Genomic DNA, 18685 nt, shown 5'->3' with positions numbered 1-18685 from the left:
AAAACACAAATTATAACTCGTACATTGAAATAAATTAAAAAAAAAAAAACACTTCGACAACGTTAAAATATTTGTATTTACAATAGGCGTTATACAGCGTGTAGTAATAATTTACGAAACGCCGAAGGCACCACAATTAAAAAAAAAAAAAACAATCGCGCACCTTAAAATATACACAAGTATAATACAAAAACGATAATTATACATTTAATTATATTAAATAAATTTCGTTTGAGATATATAAATTGAAAGAACATAGACATCTTAAAAAGAAATTTTAAAAACGATATAGTGAGCGTAAATAAGTCTTTAAAATATTCGCTTGACTATCATTCGTACGTCCCTGTATTTTAAAAAAGATGTTTTTTTTTTTTAATTTTCCACAATCCTTCACTAGCTTGGATTTAAGTGTCAGTGCAAAAGTGACAATTATTTTTGCTTCTGTAAGACAAAGGCTTGACACCGAACGTCATTATTTTTTTTTCATGGCAAAGGCAAATTACATTATGCCATAATTGCTCACACACACGCATATTTAATATTTATTGTTACTCTTAATGCATAAAGTCGTTGGTTACGATAGAAACAGTTGAAAGATATGATACGATTTTTTACTGGAGCACTGAAATTTTGACTTACGACCTTTTGCAATAATAGCAATGTAAGCGTACTTAGACTTATTAATAACTTAGCCCGCCTAAGTTATGCTTTACACTAAGTGGAGTAAAGCTTATACTCCTACGATATCGCTTTAAGGTCAGGACTGAAGCTTATCGTTCATGATTCATTTTCAAGCTCTCATGAATAAGTTTGAAGCCATCTTTTGTCATGCTAGTATATTTCTGTGCACTTTTGCATTGACAGGGAAAAAATTGAACGATAAATTTTTCGATTTTTTTTTTAAATAGATTTTTTTTAACGTTCAATCCAGCATCTACCAGCTTTAAAGGCAAGTCCTATCTACGAGATCTAAACTTTTTTTTTTTAAATATTTATATTTAATTCCCTTAACTTTACTTAAAATTGAAAATTTCAACACAAATATAGAGAAATACTGGAAGCGATATCATTAATTTTTTTTAACGTTTTTCGACTTTTCTTATAGCATATATTATTTTTATTCATTTTCTGATGATATTTTTGCCGTCGACATTTATATTTTATCGTTGCAAACGTAACTAGCGGACCGATTTTGATGAAGTTTTCAATGTGACAGAGCTTTATTGGCAAGACTTATGAAGCACTACGGGAGCAGCCATGAAATACGTCTAAAAACTCATTCATTTCTCTAAATATTTAAATATATTATTTTATTGGAACGCCACGAACACTTAGAATTTTTAAAATTTTAGTTTTATATTTTTTTTTTCAGTGCATATCTTATTCGACGTTAAATTTAAAGTACGCACAAAGTAACGCATCCAGTATTTCTCTATATCTGTTAAATTATCATATAACACTATTAACGACCTTATTACACACGCAATAAGGTAAAAAATAGTCTACGTCCCGTCAAATCTACTTGAAATGGCAAGCGATAGTACGAAGAGGATACTTTTTACAAGAGAATTTTTATATAAAAATAAATATTTCATGTCAGTAATAACGAATGTGATCGATATTTTGCTGAAACGATTCTGATGTAACTCAAGCGATTTCGTATGACGTTTCTTATGAATATGATTATTATTATTCCCGTTTTTCTTTTTTGTTCGTGTAAATCGTTATTTATTTGAGTATATTATTTATTCAGAACAATGATCTATAATAACAACACGGTAAGGTTTAAAATCGTTTAGATAACACCGCGCCCTGAATTAAATTTTCACTTATTAACCTAACTTATATTCAAAACCAATAATGTTTAACCGGTTAATGGGATTGACAGCTACGATGCAATTGAAACCCATTGATACGTTAACTAAGCGAAATACTCTCTGTCAACAATGTTTTAATTCTAATATTGATTTTGTACTCTTTAGACGATTTTATATATGAAAAGGTTCACTAAAATTTTTAACGAAGCTTCCGTTAAGCGATTAATGGGTTATCAACCCATTGATCATTAATTAATTTATGTTAGGTTAATGAGTGGTATTATGACTAGTTTATCCTTCATTTTCACATTACAGTTATTCCACCCTGTCTATGTGATGTTCAATTATCTTTCGTCCCGGTGGACTCATCGTCGTGGCGTCACAGTCGGTGGGCAGAACCTGAAAGTTTAAATGAATTGTTTACACTGAATAATGTCGGTATCGGTGCCGTCGTGGGTCATGTCGGTGGGGAGTTCTAGAGTCTATGGGAGGGGTTATCAGTGATTTTAAGCGATATCAAGCGATAAGGTTTATTTTGAAGGAATTTATCGCATAGAATTATTCTTAAGGATGGACGAGCTTACTATTAAGTCATTGTGAGTGGCGATATATTTCTTATTCGCTGAATAAAACTCTCCAGGTATTGCAAGTAATACCCGACCGAAAGGAATGGACAATATTTTTTGTTACTCAGTTAAAGTTAGGGGCGATGACGTATATGTAAAACGGCGAGCTCACCGACGGCGCCGTAGACGGGCGGCGGCAGGTCGTCGTGCGCGGGGTCGCGGGCGGCGGGGCGGAAGCGGCGCGCGCGAGCCGCGTTGTGCGCGGGCGGCGCGGGCGCGGCGGGCGCGGGCGGCGCGGGCGGCGCGGGCGGCGGGGAGCCCGACGACGACGACGACGCGCCCGACGCGCCGCCCGGCGCGCCGCCCGCCGCGCTGCGGCAGCGGCTCGTGGCGCTGCGGGCACGAGTGCTGGTTAAACACTGACCGAAATCAAAATCACTAACTTTTGATAATTTAACTTTTGGTAGTTATATTTTTAAAATGAAAACCACATGTATTGTCCTAAATATATATAACCTTTTCGTTGCAGTAAAAAAAATCTTTTATTATTTTTTTATCATTTCAATTTTTCATCTAACCCTTTAGAGTTGAGCCCTTATATTAGAATTAACAAATGATTGCGTTTTAATTTGTACGAGCTCTGAGTGTTTCCGTTGTATACGAACATTTGACGTGACATACGAACGATACTCACTTGTTATGCGGTGGCTGGTGACGGTGCCGAGGTCTCGCGAATCGCAAGTTTAGTTCTCGGGCAGGGTCTATTGCGTATTTGTCATTGGCGTTCTGTCTCCGTCGCCGTAACGCTGCAATAATAATATTTTATTAGACTTAATAATTAGATGTAGTTAATACTTTACTGGAATATGAGTTAGCCGAGTGTCAGTGTTACTAAGTACAATAAGTACGAATTAATTATAAGCATGAGGCGTATTAACTTAGAATGTTCGTAAGAATACAATTAAAGGTTCATATTTATGTTAATATAACAATTAGTTTATTTAGTTGTCAATAGATGGCGTTAATAGTTCTTTAAATCGCGCAATCATTGTCTTAAGATATTGTTTTATATACATCGTGATTCATAGTAGTTATTAAATTATTGGTACAATGGTTCGTTTTAATCATAGTCTAGCAAGTTAAGTGAATTGATAGAGTGCGAGTGAGTTGAGACTTGAGTACGACAGTCGTGTATGTAGATAGTTGTATGAATGAGGCTGCAATATAGGTTGTGTGAGTTACATGTGAGTGCGAAAGAGTTGAAGGAGTAGTATAAGTCAGTCGAAAAGTAAAGTCAATGGTTAGTGTAGAGTTAGTCAAGTGCGAGTATTATTATATTTTGCGAGCGACAATTAATTAGTCAAGTAAGTTGTATGAATGTGAGAGTTGCGTGGGGACGCGGGAGGGGAGAGAGTGCGAGTGAGTCGGCGGGCTGACCGGGCGTGAGGTCGGCGTGCGCGGGGTCGGGCGCGTCGCCGCTCCAGGACGCGCACTTGGCGAGGCGGTGCTCGGCGCCCGCCGCCGGCTCGCCGCGCGCGCTGGCCACGGGGATGCGCGACCCGCTGCCCGACGAGCGCTGCGGCCGGGGGCGGCGGGTTACGGTGAGAACGTTAACATACTCGAGGTATCTCGGTCGGTTAGGCACTGCCCAGCCTCACTGGGTTCGTGAACTTGGATGAAGATGCTAGTTTCGGTGAATGTCAATACAGTCGCATGTATTCGATCCGAACTATCCTTGAGTTTGTTGGAGTATGCTTGAGATCTTTTAATGCGGAGGTATTTGTCCAGTAGTGCCACAACTACGGACCGATTCTTTAACATGGATAAAAAAAATGATTAAGAACTTACATCTCTCAAGCTGTGTGTTCCGTCGCCACTCGGGTTCTCGCGACGAACGACAGACGTATTTCTGAAAGAAACACTATTCATAATATTACAATAATTAATATATTCTATCTTATTAAAAAAATAATTCGGAATGTAGATTCCACCCAGAATAACCGGCAAGCAACTCAGTCGTTACTCTTTTACACTCATCCCTTACATCCCCAATGTGCCAACGAACTTGGGAACTAAGATGTTATGTCCCTTGTGCCTGTTTTCCACTGGCTCACTCACTGTTGAAATTGGAACACAATAAAACTAAGTATTACTGTTTGACGGTAGAAATCTGATAAGTGGGTGGTACCTACTCATCGGATATCTGTCTGGCTGGCTGTGTGGTGTGCACTGACCCTTACCACCAATTAAAAGCTAAATTTGTGTTTATATCCATCCCGTGCTTGGTGTAGGAAATTATTGTAAGAAAATGGCCCCCTGATGGTGACTCTCGTCTATAGAGATAGGCACCGCAAGAAATAGTCCATTGTGACTGTAGTTACACTGGCTCACTCGCCCTTCAAGCCAGAACAACAAGCAAGCCGTTACGTCATAATATGGGGCTGTTAAGTCAAAGTATGGCTTAGTTACCTATCAGGTATTGCGTCTAGGCGCGTTCTCTCCACAGCTGGACTTTGGCTCTTTTCACCACTCCTCGTAGAGGACCTGCTGATAAATGTAATGATATTCATGGAGTTTTATTTATTTATATTTGATTAATTAAGAGCCGAGATGGCCCAGTGGTTAGAACGCGTGCATCTTAACCGATGATTTCGGGTTCAAACCCAGGCAGGCACCACTGACCTTTCATGTGCTTAATTTGTGTTTATAATTCATCTCGTGCTCGGCGGTGAAGGAAAACATCGTCAGGAAACCTGCATGTGTCTAATTTCAACGAAATTCTGCCACATGTGTATTCCGCCATCCCGCATTGGAGCAGCGTGGTGGAATATGCTCCAAACCTTCTCCTCAAAGGGAGAGGAGGCCTTTATCCCAGCAGTGGGACATTTACGGGCTGCTAATGCTACTACATGTTATAAAACAAAGTCACTTCCCAATCAATAAACAGACTGATTCATGATTTTATGTATAATATATGCATATTATTGTATGTGCGTGAAGCCGGGGCGTATAGCTAGTAATTCTATAATAGATTTAACGAGGTGTTTATAAATACCGTTTGTCGCGCTGGTGTTCAGTAGCGTCGTAGTAGACGGACGCCTCGTCATGGTTAAGTCGGACTTCGCCCCCACTCACCACGGAATGGATTTTGACTATTGATAACAAATATTATTATTAATTGATTCACTTGTAAACTACAGTCTGTTTCAATGGCAGGAGGAGTTAACATAGATAATCATTAATGACCTTGAATTGACGTGATATCATTGGTCGAGATCTGAGATTATGGTATTCATTATGTACGGAATTTTGTAAGATAAATTTACGTGGGCATAAATAGTTTAGTGGAATAGTGTTGTATTGCTAATGAGCTAATGACATAGAATATATAATCTTAGGTTTTTTTTTAATCTTTACTCCTTCGGCCATTTGAATATACACGGCGTTAAGCTTGATTTTTTTATATATTTTTTTCTATATACGTTCCTTTACATAAGGTACATGTTTGCACAATAATATTAAAATAAAAAAATACTCCATTAAGCACTTTGAAGACATGTTATAGATCTATTGAGTCACGAAAGCGCACTCTTTACGTTAAGTTGTTATCGGCGTGCGAATGAGTGACGCTCGCGCTTCTGCCTTAGTGTGCGTGAGACTTAGAGTAACGACGGCAAAATAATGCAAATTAATTTATATTCGTTAATTTATTTTATTAAAAAATATTTTTAACGTGGAGCCTTCGTGAGTGAATAGATCGATATGGAATAAGAAAAGCTACAACGGGTTCCGAATGCAGATTCTACCGATAAGTTCTTATCGGTAGAATCTTGGTTAGAGACTTATTACTAAATCTTTTTCTAAACAATGTTTAGTATATACAATTTTTATATTATGTATTAAAAGAAGCTCCAATAGGAAGTTTATTGTACAATACACTAACCTAAATAATAATCTAAATCTAAAATAATCTATAAAAAATTGTTTATGATTTTTTAAGAAATAAATTCAGTTGTTGATAGGCAAAGTTAAAATAATTATACAAAACTCTATTCTTAATTGGACATATTAAACGTAATTTACTTACATTAGTTATTCATCATACTTACACTTATATACGTATATATAAATTAATATTGACGTGTCTATGTGTGTGTGTGTGTGTGTTTGTATAAATATGTAATTAGTTTGCGTTTAAAATAATTCGCTGTTTGTTATGGGATAATGTGTATAATATATGTAATAGATGTGAATGCAGTCTTAGTTGGTTTGATTCGATATTTATTTGTTATTATTCATTTTTGGATTTAGTTTTTGAATGTCAGTCTGTACTTGCGTGTTCGCATCTTGTGGGCTGACAGTATAAGTGCGGGTGGTACGTGTATTGTACGTGTATTATTAGGCATTTTGTATGTGGGCTTATGTGTGTCGATTGAATGTGTTCGGTCTATACGTGTGCGCGTTGTGTGTGCAACGGTTTTATGTGTGAGAGATGTACGTGTGTCGGTGTATTACCGGAGTGCATGGGCGAGGTGCTGTCAGGCGGGCGCACGCGGATCTCGAGACGGCTGGAGACCGTCGTCTCGGGAGGGGGCTTCGCCGGCGGCTGCGACGAGCTCGACGAACGGGACAAACTCTGGAAAACGTGACTTATTAATTATTTTCTGAATCAGTATACTCCTCGCGCGAAATGGAATGGGATGCGACCTTTCAGAAATCAGACAGAACTGGGAGCGCCACCGCTGGCGCCGGTACTCACGGGCAGACTGCCGGCGCGGGGCCGCGGGGCGGGCCCGTCGAGGGGGGGGTCGCGCGCCGCCACGCCGCGCATGACGTCGAGGCGGTACCGCAGCGCGCCGCCCGAGCCGTCGTCGAACGACGCCTGCTGCAGCAGCGGCGGCCGCAGCTGCCGCACGCGGCTGCCTGCGGGGCGGGAGTGGCGTATAACAAGATCGCCTCGCTTGCCAGACGTTTTGTGACATGTAATGCTGGGGTTTCTCAAACCGTCAATATAAGCCTCCCATTACACTCGTTAACTGATTGTCAAAACGCTAATGTCACTTCAAAAATAACTCAGACGTGAAATTACCTGCCAAAAGACTCCCTAAGAGTTTGTTTATAAGTTTAATGTTATAATACAGTGAAATATATCTTCTTATCTTTAAGAACTTTTTTGTTGACCGTAATGAAAGCAACTGAGAAGTGAATAGTGTGCGAAAGAGACAGTACGACGTCGAACATAACATATAAATCTCACTTTTGTTAGTTATATATATCAGTTACATGTGAACTCACCTATCGCTGGCAGTGTCCAACTCCTAGGCAGCGCCGGCTGCAGTCTGGGGAAGGCGTCGATGCCTGCGCTGTGCAAGCAACACTTTGTGCTCTTCACAGGAGGCTTCTCCGCTATTTCCGGTTTTTCAGTCTTTTCCGGTTTTTCTATCTATTGGTAAATAGCTATTATTAGATTAGTAATATATTAATTGTCGTTATTTACGTTTATCTGTCTCATTGGTATTGTGGCAATTTTGTAATAGATCTCAAGGTTATTGGTTCAAACCCGATTTCTGTAACATGTCATAACGGATGCTGTCCAACTGACCAACGGAAATACAAACATTTTTAGATAGGCGAATGAGTGAATACCCCACTTGCTTCACTTAGTATGTGGTCACCACCGGCCAGACATTGGAGCTGTTACAAATATTAATTACGCCTTAGCTCACACCAATCCGCCATTAACATTGTGAGCTAAGATGTTGATTGATGATTACTTGTCAATTGTACTTGTAGTTACATTCACAAACTAACCCCCTGCTGTAGGTGCTTTCCAAAGCAGAAGAGTATCCATTCTATTGATAATCGAATAACTCAAAAACACATTATTGGCTCAACTGAGGTTTAAAACTAGGACCTCGGAAATTGGAGCTTTAAAAAATACGTGTGCGTCGGGACAGCCGAAAGAAGTGATAACTTGAAAAAAAAAGCCTCTTTCGGAAATACGGCTAGCGCTGTGGGTTTGAGTGAGAGAGGAGGAGCCTGCCCACCGCTGCCGCATGCGTAAGAGAAAGGGAAGCCAGACTGGCGCCGTAACGCGTTACGTAACGAAGCGTTTGATCGTCCATAAGAAGTTATAATTTCAAAAAAACTTTAGTAATGACCGAGTCACCTCGTTGGGTACATTGATCTGCGGCGACACGCGCGGCGGAGTGGGCTGCGTGGGCTGCGTGGGCTGCGTGAGCTGCGTCTGCTGCGTGTGCTGCGTGAGCTGCGTGTGCGTGAGCGGCAGCTGCGTGCGCGGCGCGTTGGAGCAGCTCGACACGGCCGACGTGGCGCGCGTGTTGCGGTGCTCCGGCGACTGAGGACCACGTGGAATTCAATACGAAAGTAGAAGTTGCTAATATCATAAAGCGGTAAAATTTGTTTGTTTGTATGTAGAGGGTAATCGCTGAAACTGTTGGTGAAATTCAAAAATTTTTTTAAAAAGCTACATTATTCCGTTGTGCTAAGGTATAAATTATATTTATGATACAACACTATTACACTTAACTACTTATTTACACTTTTAATTTTACTTCCATAATACCGATAACAGTTTCGTCGACGTTTAAAACGCCATTCATTCATCGAATACCACAGACTAATCAAGCTCTCGACCAATCGCGTCAATTTGCTGTCAAATGTTGTTTATTTGGCTTTTCTCCTCTTATGGTTGGAATAGAGTATATATCATATCATCTTCTTTATTTATTAATAAAATTGCACCCAAGCGATGCCGGGAGGCAAAGACAGAACTGTTCAGTAGTTTTTCGCCACAGTTTGTCAACCTTTTTTTTTGTTGGCCCAATCGGCGAACGAAATAAGTTATTTTTAATCACCTGTAACTGTTCCTGCTTCCATTCGTTATCTGTGGTCTCTTCAGAGTCGTCGAACTGAGACTTCCACAGCGAAACTAGTGTTAGAGCGCCACCTTTCGTCACCTTTAACAAGAATATAATACTCATATCAAAAATTTCCTCTTAACTGAATATCTAGGAATTTCATTTCAGTCACTTTCTCATTCTAACACATACACATATAGATCTTTGGTCTCTGTCGTAAGACGGAAACTTAGTTATTCGAGCTTGAAAAGCATTATACTTGAGAAATAAATATGAAACAGAACGAAGCTTTACGATCAGCCCTTAGACGCCCCCACCCCTGGCCTACCTGCTGCAACGCCGACACGTTCTCGTCGTCCATGACCGCGAACTGCGTGTAGCTCTGGTCGGCACGCGCACGTGCATTGCGACGAGCGCCTGGAAACGACAGTTATAGAAGTTCAAATACTTGTATTAATACTGATATTACAACTTGATGCTAAATAAACGGATACTTAATAAGTTTGTGCTAACAACGTAAAAGCAAATCGTATTTAAATAAAAAACTTTGCAAAATGACCTCTCTTGAAGTGCGTGTCGGAGTGCATGCTGTCCACGTCTGCGACGATTCGTGGGCTGCTCGCATCGGCTGAGGAAATAAAACGATCTTAGTTAGTTTATTTCTTACGTACAGATAGATGGACTGACAAATGGGCCACCTGATGAAAGATCAATTGTATCGTAAGAAATAAGAATCTCACCTTGGGAACTAAAATGTCATGTCCCTCGCACTAGTCGTACTGGCGCAATGGTTTCACAATTCAAACCGGAACACGACGATACTAAGTATTGAGGTTTGATTGGGTGGTACCTACCCCGACGGGATTGCTCAAAGCCCTACCACCTAGTTATTGTATGAACATATGTCGTGGCAGACTTTTATCATCTTTTATAATTAAATAATATATATTTTATTCCTATTCGGTTTCGTTCGATATTTTTTATCATTTATTACCAGTGGAGGGCGCGGAGGGCGCCGCGGCCAGCTCCTGCACGCAGGTGGGGGGCGCCGTCACGACGCGCAGGCGCAGCAGCGTGGGCCCGCCCGCCGCGTGCGCCGCTGCAACCAGAGCGACCGTATATGTTAGCCGAGCGAACGTAAAGGCCATTACCGTCTAGAATTTCTAAAAACAATTCTTACCATAATTCTTCCTAATTCTTACCAGAATGCGTCTTTATTCAATTACAAATCGGACTGAGCGTTCCAAATAATAAATTCATATGTATAACTGTCATCCTCCTGCCCTTATCCCAATTTACTTGGGGTCGGCGCAGCATGTCTCCTTCTTCCATACTTCTCTGTCGGACGTCATCTCACAAGTAACATTGTTTCTAACCATATCGTCTTTCACACAATCCATCCATCGTTTCTTCGGTCGTCCCCTACCTCTATATTCATCCACATCCATTCTGAAAACCTTCCTCGCAACATGGTATAACTGTATTGGTATAATCCTTAATTCAAACCAAACAGAAAGATATCAAAGTAGCTGACAGCGTTCTGAATCAAAGTTGATCACATTTAACGATAAAAAACACGTAATATACGATATTAAAACAATAAAAAACACGTTTATTGTCTTTTTCCCACTTACCTTGCTCCTTAGCGACACTAAATACATTTTAACATACCCGTACTAATATTATAAAAGCGAAGAGCCGTCTGTTGTACTTTCAAGGTTAACCACGAATCCAAGGAAATGGGCGGCATACATGTTACACCTAAAACCGAGACCCCTACTCCACTAAGAAAGTAGTATTGGCATATCGTGCGCTCGTACCGGGTTGCGGCGCGCGCGGCTTGCAGGGCGGCACGCTCTGTCGCTCCGGTCTGCTGGCCGGACCGGTCACGGCGGACGTGCTGGTCTCCTGAAACAGTCACGGTAACGCCGTCACGTACTTATCCTCATTGTTATATACATGTTACATTTTTTTCAATAAAATACATATTTGCCCACAAAAAAATGAAAAAAAACTTCGGTTGTTAGCATCTTAATCCATTGCAATAGAGCTTAAATACGAATACATCCAAATGGAAGTCAGATAGATCAATCTATACTAATAGTATAAACGTGAAAGTAACTCTGTCTGTCTGTCGCTCTTTCACAGCCAAACCAATGAACCGAATTCGATGAAATTTGGTATGAAGCATACTTTGGTATTATTTGGTGGTAGTGCTTTGTGCAAGCCCGCCTGGGAGGTATCACCCACTCATCAGATATTCTACCGCCAAATAACAGTACCTCTGTATTGTTGTGTTCCAGTTAGAAGGGTGAGTGAGCCAGAAAAAATAATAATGAAGCAAACTTGAACTCAAAGGAAAGACATCAGCTACTTTTTTTGCCTAACACGTGACAACCAGCCCCTTAAACGAGAGCGAGGCCGCGGGCGACAATAGGCTTGTTTCCACTAATAATAAATCGGATGGCTTTGAGTTTCTAATGATTAACCATGATAATTAGTAAATAAAAAAACAACTTTTCTACAAAAATAATAAAAGATTAATAATATTTTTGGAAAATAAAATCGACAAAATGAGGCATTTAATCACGTGACATTAAACACCAATCAGAGTCGCGTGACGTCACACCTCGCGAAACAAGCGCGGAACGCTACGTTGTTGCTATCATTATGGCAGATAAACATTAAACTGGGGGTACTACTTGGTTCTGGATCTTTCAAACACTCTGCGATTATTGACAAACTTTGTTTTTCAACATATATCTTCTTGGCATTCAAACTTTGTTGGTATACAACCTGGTTTCATGCGCACTTGTGTCTTTACCCATAAAATGATACTCTGTATAATTAGTCATATCATTTGGCAACTAAAAAAACTAAGAAGAGTTTGAATTATTACATTTTATAAAACGAAAATAATATTTTAACTCAAACAAATCATAAAATCCTATTCTAGTCCTAACATTTTATAGGTTATGTGTGATATATTATATTTGCTAAATTCATTTCTTTTACTATACATTTATAAATAGATATATCAAGTTGTATTTAATACTTACATAGAAATGATCTTCACTGAAATAAATTGTGGAATTAGTTGACAAAGTAAGAGCATCTTGCCTCCATGCCATTTAACCACTTTATTCGTATTTATTTATTGTTTGGTACGTATATGAATAATTTGTCTGGCGGTTTTATCGTTGTACTTTCACATTGGGGCACCATACAGTATTTATAACACGAGGAATTCATTATTTATTAAAAAACACAATTGACTGTCATACACAAACACGGCTGTTTCGCGAGGTGTGACGTCATTCAAGACGCCATGACAATCTTGGTCTTTTTCGCGGTCAATTTCAAGTTCATTCCTAAAAACTCAAAATACTAACATAAAAAACCTATTTTTCCTAAAATAGTATATTTTTGGGGTGTAATAGATGCTAAGCTATAGTTTTAAACTAATTTCCAAATTTTGTCAACTAGCCTATTAGTCATTAATATTTCTTACCTTTGCGTGTCTGTCTGGTGACGGAGCGGGCGTCGTTCTTACTTCCACTTCCTTCTCAACTGTGGGTTTGTCTGTGTTCGACTGTTAAATAAAAAATTGATTTTTAATTACACTAACACAAAAACCTTATTTATTAAAAGCCTGTACAGATCTCGAGAACCGGGTTCATGTTTCTGGTCGATACAATGACACATTATTTGGTGTTTATGACAAAAAAAAAATTAAAAGTTAGAGCGCGTGCATTAACCGGTGATTTCGGGTACAAACCCAGGCAAGCACTACTGAATTTTCAAGTTTATAATTCATCTCGTGCTAGGCGGTGAAGGAAACCTGCACGTGTCTAATTTCAACGAAATTCTGCCACATGTGTAGCTCCAATGCGGGTTGCATTGGAGTAGCGTGGTGGAATATGCTCCAAACCTCAAAGGAAGAGGAGGCCTTAGCCCAACAGTGGGAAATTTAAAGGATGTTAATGTAATGAACTGCTCATGCTACAATCAATTGAGTTTTTTTGTAATACATTATGTTCACATCAAATATGTTTCCCATGATATGAGACGATTCATGTTACTCGGGCGAACATAACTACGTTTTATTTACCTTGCAACATTCTTCGTTAGTTTAGTTTAAGTCAAGCTTGCAAGCTGAAAAACACTTTATTATCCTATGGAGTTGAAATTTTTAATATTGGTTCAGTTCCAGAAATTCATCAGGCATGATCTTATTGTACACCCAAGATTCGCTCCAGACGAAAGAACCCCTCGACGATCAACCGCATAGAAGATATGTACGTACGTATCCATTGACGTGGTGCGGGACGTGTCTCGGCGAGGCGGGCTGCGGTCTCTTCTCCACGGCCTTCTCCTTCTGTAAGTTTGTCTGCGTGTCCGTCGCAACCGCCGTCGTAGCTTCGGTCTCGAGGCGTCGACGGGTCTACACGAGTTAAATTTTATAATACTTTACTAGATCTGTTAACGGTAATAAATTATTTTTTTAGTATGGATAGCAAAAAAAGTTGAATAAATTAAATATATTAACCATGTAACAAGTTATATTTGCGTTTGTTTTGGTATTGTTAAGTTAGTTCACTCATGTTCGAAATTCAAATCTGAATTACTGGATTGCAATTAACCAATACTTGTCTATGGCTTCTAAGTTGTATAAATTTGTTCTTTTATCATTAAAAAATATGCCATTCATTTTTTTTTTTTTCTGATGCCGTTCATTAATTTATGTAGATACCGCTATCGTCACCCGTGACGCCGGCGGCAGGTACTCACCCTGTCGGGTTGGTGGTCGGGCGAGGGCTGGTGGTCGGTGCCGGCCGCCAGCACGGCCCGCGCGCGGCTGGCCGGCGCGCTCTGGTACGAGATCACATCGAACATTAGGACGCGTTTGGGGAAACTGGTTTCCGGTGGCAATAACTAGTTCATAACCTTGCGCAAAGTTAGCCTAAATACGGTTATTGTATTCAAAAAACAATTCGTTCTGCTTTAGCATAATAAAAATGTCAAATTGTAACTCAAAAGTGTTCCAATAAAAAACCTTTTGTAAATTTCGAAGTCTTTATACGACTTTAATGGATCGTAACTTCATCACATATGAAATGTATGACAACAATGTATGTATGATTAAATACTATTCCACAAAACGAACTCCAAAAGGAAATATCCCTTGGTTAATGTACGTGACCTTCATTGGCAAAATCATTTCTTTCTTACGCGCCGGATTCGTATCGCTTGTCTCTAGCCGCACGCATCAACCAATGAGGTGTGAGTATTTTGTTCCGTAAGAAATAAAGAACATGAATTCGATTAATTCTAGTGATACAGAATAGAAGGAATTCTGAAAGAATTCTCGAATTGTACGTAATATCAGTACTAACGTCCTTCTCCCAGTCGTAAGGATCTGTCTCCCGGATCCCACGTCGCTTGCAGCACCTCTCCAGCAGAGAAGCCAGCATGGCGTAGTCCGGCGTGTCGGCGTACTCCAGCTGCTGGACGTGCTCTAAGAACTGGCGCAGCTCCGACGGTAAGTGCTTTAGCAGGAGACGGTGGTCATATTTCTCTTTCATCAGACCGACCTGTAAAATAATTTAACGGATTCAAATTACGGGATCTAGTATGTTATCCGTTGTGTTAGTGTAATCACTCACTGGCCCACTCACTCTGTGAAACAATACTAGGTATTGCAGCGTGGTGGTAGAATATGTGATGAGTGGATGGTACCTACCCAGGTGGGTTTACATAATACCCTACAATCAAGTTATAGGTACAAGTTTGTATTTTATACATATATTTTATTGGAGAAAGTTTTTAAGCCACCAATTTTGTTGTAACTCACCGCTAGATGGCGTTACACCACATCAACTTCTAAACGCCACTAGTATGACAATCTATAGATTTGGCGTATCTTCGGAGAGGCCCGTGTATAGTTCGTCACGGTAACATAAGAAATATATGACGTAACGCCCGTCGAAAAGACGAAGAGGGTACTTTTACGTAGTAACCCAGTCACTGCGAGTCCCCTGATTATCTGGGACACAGAGGGCCGTGGTGGAGGTGGAGGAGGGGATTATGTAGAAAACCCCCTCCTATCCCCTTTAAGTGTTTGGCAAAGGCTTAGGTAGATTGATTGTATACTTTTATATATAAAAAACGCACTTGTTCTTTGTCCTTGATTTTCCTCCACGGCAGCTGCCCGTTGACGAACTCGACCAGCATGTAGAACAGCGACCAGAGATCATCGTGCCTCCCCATCTCCTTATTCTTGTGGGCGTTGATGGAAGCGTAGCGGACGGTGCCTGGAAGATAAACATATTTCATTAAATCAATATATACTTTATATGAGAAGATTGTTACAGGCACTTGTTATAAATTTGATAGTTGAATCTTTTCCATTAATAAAACTTTGTACAACTGTTTGAAAAATCTTTTGTCTTTTTCTCTGAAGCTTGAAAATCGAGTTCACTCGGTAAAGACAGAAGGAGAAAACTATATATTTAAATACTTCCACTTCTATCACGCGCACGTTGCTGCACGAGTAATTTTTTTTTTAAATTGATTTAAATGACTTTAATATTCTCATACTTATATAACGTACTTAGCATTAGCAGCCCGTAAATGTCCCACTGCTGGGATAAAGGCTTCCTCTCCTTTGAGGAGGTTTGGAGCATATTCTACCGCGCTGCACCAATGCGGGTTGGTGGAATACACATGTGGCAGAATTTCGTTGAAATTAGACACATGCAGGTTTCCTCACGATGTTTTCCTTCACCGCCGAGCACGAGATGAATTATAAACACAAATTAAGCACATGAAAATTCAGTGGTGCCTGCCTGGGTTTGAACCCGAAATCATCGGCTAAGATGCACGCGTTCTAGCCACTGGACCATCTCGACTCTCAACGTACTTAGTTCTTATTCAAATCATTTATGGTCGCAGTACCATCAAAGGAGCAATTTTGTGCATGTTACTTACCTCTGAAACCCGCCGCGGCCCTCGGCGGTCGCACTTGCCCGTTGCTAGTCGTATACTGCCTAGCTAGACCGAAATCTAGCATATAGACTCTACGACAATTCGACGGGTGACGACCGATGCTGAAGTTACTCTGAAATTTGAAAATTTCACTTTAAAGCAAACGATAGTACAATTTAGTTCTTAAACACTAATAATACACGTTTCCAACATATTTATACGTGATACGTTTCGCTGATTGGCTGACGTTCAAGGTCACTTGCTTGTCACAGTAACAGTACCTCCCATGGGGTCCAAATATTACAAAAAGGATACCGTTAGTATTTAGTGGGTAGTTTAGCACTAACCCAGGAGTCCTATATACCCTTCCCTCGCTGTGCGTAAACGCATTTATCGATGTGAAAGAGGATTATTTTCTTTTATGCTTTTTTAATAAATTTACTTTACAATACAAAAATAAAATCACAAATTACTTTTTTCTTTATGTTATAGATAGGACGGGTAGCTGGAGCACTTGATGGTAAGTGGTCACCACCGCCCATAGACCATTCCTTACATCACAGCAATGCGCCATAACCTTGGAAGCTAATACCTAATGCCACTTGTGCCTGTAGTGACACTGGCGCTCATGCTAATAAAAGTACCGTCAACAGAACACATACCACTGATAAAATCTAATAAAACATACTCACTGGTTTAATGTCTCTGTGTAGGAAACCAACTGAATGTATGGAATCTATTGCTTTTAATATTTGAAGTCCAAGCCTGGAAATAATTTAAAAAAAACCATTTTATTAAATATAATAAATATAACGATTACAGAATGCGAATGAATGATATAAGTATGATTTTTTATTGTTTTTTCAGTTCAAATATGGAATCACATTTATTATTTATTAATACTATCTAGTTAGACCATTAAAGAAAAAAATAGTATTTCACTGTTGGCTACTAATTACACGCACACTAGTAAAGTAGAACACGCACACCAAGATAATAAAGTCGATTCGTTTGTTTTAGTCTTATGTAAGACACTCTATCTAGATATATAAATAGTCTAAGGAAATAATTTACATGTAACGCTAGAAGCCGCTTGACCTCCTTTAACCCTGCTAGCTTAACCCTTGTTCTAATACTAAATAGCGAGCATCGACGCGAGTTTGCCTTCGCCCTGCTGGCGGCGGACCACGCCTTCAGTTACAAAAAGTCGAATATCGACTATATGTGGTAGTAGGGCAGTTCTGAGCTTACTTTAAAACGTAAAGCTTGTTTTTTTTGTATGTTGTGCTGACCGTATCGGTGGATTATAAGATGACGTTAGTTGTTGCCAAGTTAAGTGTACGGCGTAAAGTTATGTGTAAGGCGTTAACTTACCTAAGCGTAGTGGACAGCGAGAAGGCTCCTCTGGGCTGCGCGCGACGCAACTCCGCCAGGTTCCGCCCTTGCAGCTGCATCACGACGTAGTTGAATCGTGCGTTTCTACCGCAGCCGATGAAGCGGCAGACGTGCTCCTTACCTAATTGATTACTTTGTATATAATATATTTAAGCGAACGGGCATATAAGCCAGGTAAGGTGGTAACCAGGTGGTAGGTGGCCACCACGACCTATAGACATTGATAATGTAAAAAGGATTAATCATCTTAAACTTTTCAGATGATATGACTCTTGTACATGTTATACTGGCTCATCCTTTAAATTGGAACACAACTATACTGAGTATTGCTATTTGGCGGTAAAATATCTGATGAGTGGGCGGTACCTACGCAGATAGACTTGCACAAAGCCCTACCACCAAGTCGATTAATATAATATATATTTTATTATAACTTCAAAAAGTAAAATGAATCACCTTGCAACTTTTTCAAGACGGCAACTTCCATCTTCAGAACCTGCTTTGGTTGTCTCGCTGATTCCACTTTCAACGCGACCTGTTCTTGGGTCACGAGGTCGAGACCCTCGTAGATCTCCCCGAAACCGCCACCACCTATCTTCTTCACAACCTGATTAACGTAACATAATCTTTTTAATAACACATTTTTTTTTTATTTAAAATTTCAGATTTTTAATTTATCTGACATGACGAACTCCATGGTGGAGTAATGTACACCGGTTTCATGGGTACGCCACTCCGAGGTCCCGAGTACAGGCGAGTCGATGTAGAAAAAGTTCATTAGTTTTCTATGTTGTCTTGGGTCTGGGTGTTTGTGGTACCGTCGTTACTTCTGATTTTCCATAACACAAGTGCTTTAGCTACTGACATTGGGATCAGAGTAATGTATGTGACGTTGTCCAATATTTATTTATTTACTATCTGATTCGAGTAAATTGGCTACCTGACAGTAAGTAGTCACAAGCGCCATTACATACAGCGCAAATGCATTGCCAACCATGGCAATTAACAGACTTATAGTCTATTCCAACCTCGAGAGGAT

The 18685-nt window shown here is 39.9% G+C and overlaps 1 protein-coding gene across 7 annotated transcripts in view; it reads right to left on the bottom strand.

Annotated features, from left to right (window-relative positions):
- Positions 1-939: 939 nt before the first annotated feature.
- The window catches only part of LOC125074978 (tau-tubulin kinase homolog Asator), a 76321-nt gene continuing 58575 nt past the window's right edge, over positions 940-18685 (bottom strand). For 2 of the 7 annotated variants that reach the window (XM_047686474.1, XM_047686470.1), the window contains 25 exons: positions 18103-18253; positions 17626-17767; positions 16944-17016; positions 16255-16384; positions 15439-15578; positions 14661-14858; positions 14056-14136; positions 13571-13708; positions 12776-12856; positions 11085-11172; positions 10259-10363; positions 9824-9892; positions 9593-9681; positions 9262-9363; positions 8553-8741; positions 7679-7826; positions 7143-7306; positions 6899-7019; positions 5439-5535; positions 4853-4930; positions 4232-4304; positions 3821-3959; positions 3078-3189; positions 2556-2776; positions 940-2216 (listed from right to left, as the gene is read on the bottom strand). In XM_047686474.1, the coding sequence (XP_047542430.1) occupies positions 2197-2216; positions 2556-2776; positions 3078-3189; positions 3821-3959; positions 4232-4304; positions 4853-4930; positions 5439-5535; positions 6899-7019; positions 7143-7306; positions 7679-7826; positions 8553-8741; positions 9262-9363; positions 9593-9681; positions 9824-9892; positions 10259-10363; positions 11085-11172; positions 12776-12856; positions 13571-13708; positions 14056-14136; positions 14661-14858; positions 15439-15578; positions 16255-16384; positions 16944-17016; positions 17626-17767; positions 18103-18253 (2949 nt within the window). In that variant the 3' untranslated portion in view covers positions 940-2196. Of the gene's footprint in view, positions 2217-2555; positions 2777-3077; positions 3190-3820; positions 3960-4231; positions 4305-4852; positions 4931-5438; positions 5536-6898; positions 7020-7142; positions 7307-7678; positions 7827-8552; positions 8742-9261; positions 9364-9592; positions 9682-9823; positions 9893-10258; positions 10364-11084; positions 11173-12775; positions 12857-13570; positions 13709-14055; positions 14137-14660; positions 14859-15438; positions 15579-16254; positions 16385-16943; positions 17017-17625; positions 17768-18102; positions 18254-18685 lie in introns of those variants that run through there. The other 5 variants (XM_047686472.1, XM_047686471.1, XM_047686473.1 and 2 more) reach the window with 5 other exon arrangements.

Source organism: Vanessa atalanta, chromosome 29 (assembly GCF_905147765.1).
Source record: "Vanessa atalanta chromosome 29, ilVanAtal1.2, whole genome shotgun sequence".
NCBI classification, from domain to species: domain Eukaryota; kingdom Metazoa; phylum Arthropoda; class Insecta; order Lepidoptera; family Nymphalidae; genus Vanessa; species Vanessa atalanta.
This window is presented reverse-complemented; position numbering and strand designations above follow the sequence as displayed.